General features: G+C 33.8%; 1 protein-coding gene across 2 annotated transcripts; it reads left to right on the top strand.

The window, feature by feature from the left end:
* The first annotated feature begins 558 nt into the window (after positions 1 to 558).
* Positions 559 to 7,699, top strand: LOC126712447 (CO(2)-response secreted protease-like). Of its 2 annotated transcripts, XM_050411775.1 has the most exons (10): positions 559 to 1,044; positions 2,496 to 2,761; positions 2,881 to 2,992; positions 3,998 to 4,568; positions 5,398 to 5,498; positions 5,837 to 6,082; positions 6,209 to 6,323; positions 6,407 to 6,617; positions 6,715 to 7,331; positions 7,372 to 7,699. In XM_050411775.1, exons 1-9 carry the CDS (start codon positions 782 to 784, stop codon positions 7,305 to 7,307), a joined length of 2,478 nt encoding a protein of 825 aa, XP_050267732.1. In that variant the 5' UTR covers positions 559 to 781; the 3' UTR covers positions 7,308 to 7,331; positions 7,372 to 7,699. The 2 variants fall into 2 exon arrangements, with proteins under 2 accessions (XP_050267732.1, XP_050267731.1); XM_050411774.1 differs by having other exon boundaries at positions 560 to 1,044; positions 6,715 to 7,699.
* The last annotated feature ends 439 nt before the right edge of the window (positions 7,700 to 8,138 follow it).

Here is an 8,138-nt window from a genome sequence, read left to right as displayed (position 1 = left end):
TTTTTTTTTTTTTTTTTTTAATGTTGTTTTTTAGAGAAAAAAAAAAAAAAAAAACTGTATTGCCGTACTCTGTATTTTTCTCTGAGAATAGTGAAATCCCTGCAACTCTGTGGCCGTAGGTAAATTACCGAATCACGTAAATACTGTCTTGTGTATGATTATTTTCTCTTTGATGTATATTTTTTTTCTTTTTTTTTCATCTCATAAGTCTGAGAATTTCGTACATATTCTCATCAATCCCCAATTCCCCATTTTCATAGATTTGAAGCACATGCACATCAACAACACTCATAGGTGATAGGCCCCAAACTACTAAGCATCCAATTTAGACATCAGACCCCAAAAGTTGCATTGCACCCATGCAAATCATTGCAAAGTGTTCATTTAGAAGGTTACTTCACTTTTATACATGTGGGAAAAGTGCATTCAAATATTCCTCCTAGGCAGAAAAGGTTTTCCCATCAAAATGGGAAAAAAAAAAAAAACTTGTTTAATAAGGACTAACTTTGTTTACCTAGCTTTAATGCTTAGACCTCAACACACTGTACCTCATGACCTTGGAAAGAAATATCCTCAGCTATCCACCACCACTTTCATCATCATCTTCACCGTAACCACTAATTTCCATTTCTGAAATACCACCACCAATATTTCCATTTCTCAAATGGCGCACTTTGGGTGGATCACATTACAGCTTGACATGTATGCAGTGCGCTTACGCACAAACCCACCATAGAAACCACAGCCTTGATCAAATTGGCCTATCATTTGCTACGATTTTATGTCTATAAAGCATGAGGTTTGTGAAAGTGATATTCCTCATTCAACAACACAGACACACAGAGAGATCTATATGATAATGAAAGGCAATACGATTTTCTTCTTATTCTGCTCTCTCTTCCTTGTCTCGTTTCTGGAAGATACTGGGGCAGCACAAGCGGGGACTAACTATGGCGTTTATATTGTGTACATGGGGGCTGCGGCTTCCACAAATGGTTCCTTGAGGGATGACCATGCTCAGCTTATGAGCTCTGTGTTAAGAAGGTAATTAATGCTAGCTAGAGACACAAGAAGATACTTATTGAAGTAGTAGGTTGTGATTTGAAGAATGTTACTTTCACATAGCCTTATCATTGACATGATCACTTTCTCTTACACTGATCACAATTGAAAATGTCAATTGTTGTGAAAAAAAAAAAAATGTAGGGCATTAGCTAGCTTTATTACTTCTTCCATGCTTAAGAGGTTAAAAGGACTTCGTTTGTCTTGGGTAATTAACTTTTGGCTAAATTATAAATTGCACTATTCAAATTTTTCTAAAATTCAATTTAAGTATTCTAATTTTCAATTTTGTTTAATTTATTTCTCCCATTAGTCACAATCAAAGCCGTTAATGACATAGTTTTGTATTGAACAAAAGTGAGTATTGAAAGTGAATAAAATTAAAAGGAGTATTGAAATTGAATGAAAATTAAGTTTAATGATTGAATTGAATTTTATAAAAAGTTGGAGAATGTATCTTATAATTTAGCTCTAACTTTTTATATTATACCACTTGTAACATAGTAAATGTTGTTTGTTTGTTTGTTTGTTTTGTTTTGTTTTGTTTTTTTTTTTTTTTTGATGAAGAAAATGTTATTTGTTAACCATGAAGACTGAGTGACTCATTTACTCTTGTGTGATTTGATCGACTGAAGTCAATATTCTGAGGTTGAATTCCCAGACTCGTGTAGTTAATTTCCATGACTATACTTATGTTATCAAGACTTCAGTTGAGTTGAGGTTAAGTTCTGGTTAAACCCACATAAAGAGGGTTTGGGGTCCTTCTATCCTCTTGTCTAAGATGATATAGATTTCTCAATTAATAAATGCTATTTTGATCACATCCAAACAATATCTTCAACAAAATGATTACACTTTACCTTTTCTTTATTAAAACAAATGTTGTTTTTTTAGTAGGAAGAGACGTGTACTGTAAAATTAACCAATTGGAATTGGATTAGTAAGATAACAATAATATTCGTCCTGTACTCCTGTCCACTATTTAATTTTTGCTTTATATTAACCAATTCCTAGTAAAGTTGCAACTTGACCTACCCATTTCTTTTTGTTATACATTTCTGCATCTAGATATAGAGAATCCTTCATATCATAGCTATGGCCTTTACTCCAAAAGAGTGATGAACATACTCAAATTAAAAAAAAGAAAAAAAGAAAAAAAAGAGTGATGAACATACTGGTATAAGTTATAACCCATAGACAAAATATTTGAAAACTTTTTTATGCCACATATTTTGACAATTTTTGAACCCAAGGCAAGTTGAAGATAAAAAAACCGTAAGAGAAATGTTTTTTAACAAAGCCAAATCCATAATATCATTTTTTTTAAAGGAGGGGTGTTACAAGAAGTCAATATATATATATATATATATAAATTTTTTGATAATTGCAAGAAGTCAATATTAATTATAAGTTAATGTGACTATATGTGCCAGGAAAGAAAATACACTAGTACACACCTACAGGCATGGTTTCTCAGGGTTTGCAGCTCGGATATCAGAGAAGGAGGCTCGTTCAATAGCACAGAAACCTGGGGTTGTATCTGTTTTTCCTGATACCCAAGTAGAACTCCACACAACTCGTTCTTGGGATTTCTTAAAGTACCAAACGTCTGTAAAGATTGACTCCAAACCTAATACTGGCAATGATCAATCTTCTTCATCTGTTGGGTCAGACTCAATAATTGGCATATTAGACACAGGTAAATCAATACTAGTATTGTTTAGTAAACAAAAATAGAACTGCATATATTACACATTTGCTTTGCGTGCTGTTTTATTGTTCATTATGTTCTGATTTATAGTGCATGGAATATTATAGGGATTTGGCCAGAGTCAGAGAGTTTTAATGACAAGGACATGGGTCCAATTCCGTCAAGGTGGAAGGGAACTTGCGTGAAAGCCGATGATTTCAACCCCTCCAATTGTAATAGGTTAGTGCATGTTACTTTCTGCACGGTTCAAGTTAACATGAAATATGCAAAAGGACTAAGTTATAGACTCGTTGAAAGCGATGGATATTTCAATTTCACAACTTTATTTGCCGTCATAAAAGAGCCTGTTTCATAACGGTTTGAAAATCTGTCTAAGAATAAGACTGGCTAAGTCGGTGATCTTGCCTAATTAATAACCCCATTTTTAAATTTTTTGTTGATAATAATAGCCTGATTACTTAAAGTAGCTCGATTGGCTTAAATAGGCCCAAAGAAGCTTAATCCAGATTTTCATTCTCGTAGGCATAAAAATTTCAAAAAATTTCTGATTAAATTATGTTTGATCTTTTTTTTTTTTAAGGAGAATTTAAACTTTAGACATCTACTTTGAAATTTAGACATCTACTTTGAAATCATCAGGATATGAACCAATTGAATTGCCAACCTTTTAGACACGTAATTTATTTATCCCCATCACCAATACTTTCTCTTATTAGATACCGTTTGAATATTAAATAACACTCATGGGACAACTTATTTATTGGGAAATGAATTTTAATAGAGAAAGTATATGGGCACAACAAAATCACACAATAACCTTTTTTTTTTTGAGAATCAAATCACACAGTAACTTCGTTCTAAGTTTTATAAAATATAAAAAACTTTTAGAAAGTTTTTGGCACTATTTTTATAAAAAAATATTAAAAAACTTTTAAAATAAATTTTTTTAATCTTTTCCTATAAAAAGTTTCTACAAATATATTTTTTAAACTAATGTCTTAAATCACTCATTATCTAATCATTAAAAACTGATAGATGTTACCTTTATAATATTTTCATAACAAATTACAGGTGGTTAATACTTAGTTGTTATTAGTTCAAATTTGATCAAAATACTGAGATTACTTTTTTCTCTTAACAATAGTAACTAATAACAACTTATCACTTATGATTTGTTATAAAAATATTGTAAAATGCTAAGACTACGCTTAATATGCATATCAGGAAGTTGATTGGTGCAAGATCCTACGACGACTCTGCTAATATCAAAACAACAACAACAAAATATCAAAAAAAATTCGACGACTCTGCTGCTACAGCCCCAGCAAAGTTGCATACACCTCGTGATACAGTTGGCCATGGTACACACGTGGCATCAACTGCAGCAGGTAGCACCGTAGCCAGTGCATCCTACTACGGTCTAGCAGATGGAACCGCAAAGGGTGGGTCCCCAAGTTCACGAATCGCTATGTATACGGTATGCTCATCCGCCGGTTGTGTTGGGTCTGCGATTCTTGCAGCGTTCGATGATGCAATAGCGGACGGTGTAGATGTCTTGTCGTTGTCTCTTGGCGCACCATCGTATATAAGGATTGGTTTGAAGTCTGATCCAATTGCGATCGGAGCGTTCCACGCAGTGGACCATGGGATCATCGTGGTCTGCTCCGCAGGCAATGATGGCCCCGACTCGGAAAGTGTTGTGAATATTGCTCCTTGGATTTTGACTGTAGCTGCTTCTACTATTGACCGAGATTTCCAATCTAAGGTGGTACTTGGTGGAAACAAAGTGATTAAGGTAAACATTAATAGAAAATAATAAATAAATAAATAAATTTTGGCAATAATTTTTTTTTTTTTGGTTGAGAATTTTGTTCACTTATATATTGTGATATTGACCTAGGTGTTTTCTAATATACAAATTATAGGGAAAAAAAAAAAAACATGAGAGGGTGTTCATTTGGTACAATCATTTTTTTTTTTTTTTTTTAAGAGAAATGCTCCGTTCACAATATTTTTACAACACTTTCATAACAAATTTTAAGTAATTTCAGTGATTTGTTCAAATTAGAACCAATGACAACTAACACCTATGATTTGTTGTGAAAATATTGTGGATATAGTACTTCTCTTTTTTATACTTTTACGTGAGTGCCAATTTGGTTATCGAACATTTTATTTAAACAATTATGTGTACGTCATGTGATTTAAGCTATTAGCATTTAACGAAAATAGTAATAAAAGGTTTGATTTGATACGTAAAAATGCTTTGCCTTATTTGTCCAAATCAAAAGTTTAAGGATTAAATTGACACTTATGTTAAAGGTGCAAATATTTATAATAAAAAAATACTCATATTTAATATGACAACTATTTCTCACATGTCCTACCTTCCAACTGGTTCCTTTTTAAAAAAAAAAAAAAAAAAAAAAAAAAAAAAAATCCAAACTTCCATATTAAGATATCTACAAAAGTTGTGCGCAGAAAATATGCAAATAATATTTGTGTGTTTTTTTAAATTGTGTATGAGATTGTTACATGAATGGTTGAGTGTATTTATTTAAATTTTTTGAGTTGGTTTATTTATTTATTTTTGTTGTTGCTGAGTTTCTCTCTATTGACCTCAGGGTGAAGGCATAAATTTCTCTCCACTTAAACAATCTCCTGAATATCCATTGATATATGCTAAGTATGCCAAGAAAAGTGGTGCCAATGAAGCTGAGGCAAGGTACGTAAACATGATAAGTTGATAACTATGCCATATGCCAATCCAGGGAAAAAGGAATTATAGTGTCTTTATAATAAAATTATTCAGACATTCATCCTTTTGCAAATCTTATATATATAATCTTTAGCATTTTTTTAAGAAGAAAAAAGATAAAACCCTGGACAAGCAAACAAGGACAAAGCTCCAACACTTAAACAAACTCGAGAAATGTCATGTGTCTATATTGTTAAAATCTTTTTATAGTACTAATAGTTAGACCAAAGTATATGCAAAACGTTCTTTCTTTCTGTTCTTTTTCATTTTTCCATAAGATGTAAAACGCTTGAGATTATGTTCAGAAACTGCAACCCAGATTCAATGGATAAGAACCTGATCAAGGGGAAGATTGTTGTCTGTAACAATGTCGGCGATGAGAATTATTCAGCGAGAGAGAAGATATCAGTAGTAAAGGGTCTTGGAGGAATCGGTATAGTTTTGATTGACGACAAATCAAGCAGAGTGGCAAGTACTTATGGTTCATTTCCAGCAACTTTGATTAAGTCAAATGATTCTGCTGAAGTCCTCTCCTACATAAACTCAAGCAGGTAATGAAACCAAAGTTTTCTTTTGAAATTATATTCCAAAACTAGTTTTTTTAAACTAGTAATTTCTTGAGTATTTGAAGCAAAGAAAGAAATAAAAAATGCTAATTAGTATGCAAATTTCTGAAGCAACCCAGTCGCAACAATTCTACCAACAGTAGCAGTGACAGAATATAAGCCAGCACCTGCTATTGCATACTTCTCGGCTAGAGGGCCTTCATATGACACAATGAACGTTCTCAAGGCATGGCTTCTTGCTCTTCGCAATGATGTTATATATTACTTTGAACAACCAATTACTAGTTACCTAACATGATTGTTTTGCAGCCTGATATTGCAGCACCAGGAGTGGACATACTTGCAGCATGGATTGCAAACGACACATCACAAACTCCTCAAGGAAAAGAACCCCCATTATACAATGTGATCTCAGGAACCTCCATGGCGTGCCCACATGTTTCTGGGGTTGCCGCCACTGTCAAATCACAGAACCCCACGTGGAGTCCATCGGCTATCAAATCAGCCATCATGACAACAGGTCAGAATCTGCAACTTATAATTCACAAATTTTGGGACTAAGGTTTGGCTGTTGTTGTAGTACTAACCAATGAATACTGACTATCATCAATTTGCAGCAACTCAAACAAACAACATGAAAGCTCCAATAACAACAGATTCAGGTTCAATAGCCACACCTTATGATTATGGTGCAGGGGAAGTAACAACATCTGGACCATTGCAACCAGGGCTAGTGTACGAAACCAGCACCACTGACTACTTGAACTACCTATGCTATATTGGCCTTGATATAGATGGAATTAAAGCAATTGCGAAAACAATTCCCAATGATTTTGCTTGCCCCAAGGACTCGAACAGTGATTACGTATCCAATATCAACTACCCTTCAATTGCAATCTCCAAATTCGATGGAAAAGCGAGCAAGAATATAAGCAGAACGGTAACTAACGTTGGTGGGGATGGTAAAACGGTTTATGCTGTAAGTGTGGATGCACCTAGCGGAATAGTTGTCAAAGTGATTCCAGATCAACTGACATTTACAAAGAACAATGAGAAGCTGAGCTACCAAGTGATTTTTTCTTCTTCCACTGCAACCTCATTGAAGGAAGATGTATTTGGATCAATCACTTGGACTAACGGAAAATTCAAAGTCCGGAGTCCATTTGTAGTAAGCAGTAAAAGCGGTGACAACGACGAGTATGTGCTCTAATGTAGTAGATAACTAAACATGTACCTATGGTGTGCTCTAATGTAGTAGATAACTAAACATGTACCTATGGTACTAATGAGTAGGGCTATAAACGAGCCGAGCTATAAACAAGCCGAGCTTTGTCGAGTAGTGAATGTTTAAGCTCGGCTCGACAACGAAAGTAGAATGTTCAAGCTTGGCTTGAGCTTGATACGAGCCTATAAATAATGTTCAAGCTTGAGCTTGTTATAAAGTATAAAAGTTTGAGTTTGGCTTGGCTTGGCTTGATTTGGTTAATTAGTTAAGTCAAGCTCGAGCTCTATATCAAGCCCAAACTCAAGCTCAATATCATATTTTTGAGCTTGAGATCCAACTCAAGTATATTATCAAACCCACATCAAGTTTATGATTCAGCCTATTTTGTTTGGATGAGTGGTCTCAACTTATAATTAATTAAAGTTTTAGAAGGATATGAGTTTATATATCAAGCTCATATCAATTTTATTACCAAACTCATAAATAAGTCTAGGCTCAACTTGTTTTGTTACTTTTGTATTGAGCCTTGGTGTTCATGAGCTTGTTCATAAACAATACTTTTTACTCAGGCTCGGCTCGTTTATTAAGCAATCCTAAAACTAAAGTTTAAGCTTGGCTTGTTTATAAATAAACAAACATGAACGAGCTTTTTATCGAACCAAGTCCGAGCTGTTTATGAATGACTTGGTTCATTTATAGCCCTACTAATAAGCACTGCATCTGTATCTCCAACTAAGTTTAAATTTCAAAGGCTAAGTAACAAAGTCAGTAACACATAATGTTAGAAAACAATGCTTAATTCAACTGAAAGTGATT

Source organism: Quercus robur, chromosome 2 (genome assembly GCF_932294415.1).
Source record: "Quercus robur chromosome 2, dhQueRobu3.1, whole genome shotgun sequence".
Taxonomy (NCBI): domain Eukaryota; kingdom Viridiplantae; phylum Streptophyta; class Magnoliopsida; order Fagales; family Fagaceae; genus Quercus; species Quercus robur.
The sequence above is the reverse complement of the archived record's forward strand: the minus strand, read 5'-3'. Positions and strand labels throughout refer to the sequence as shown.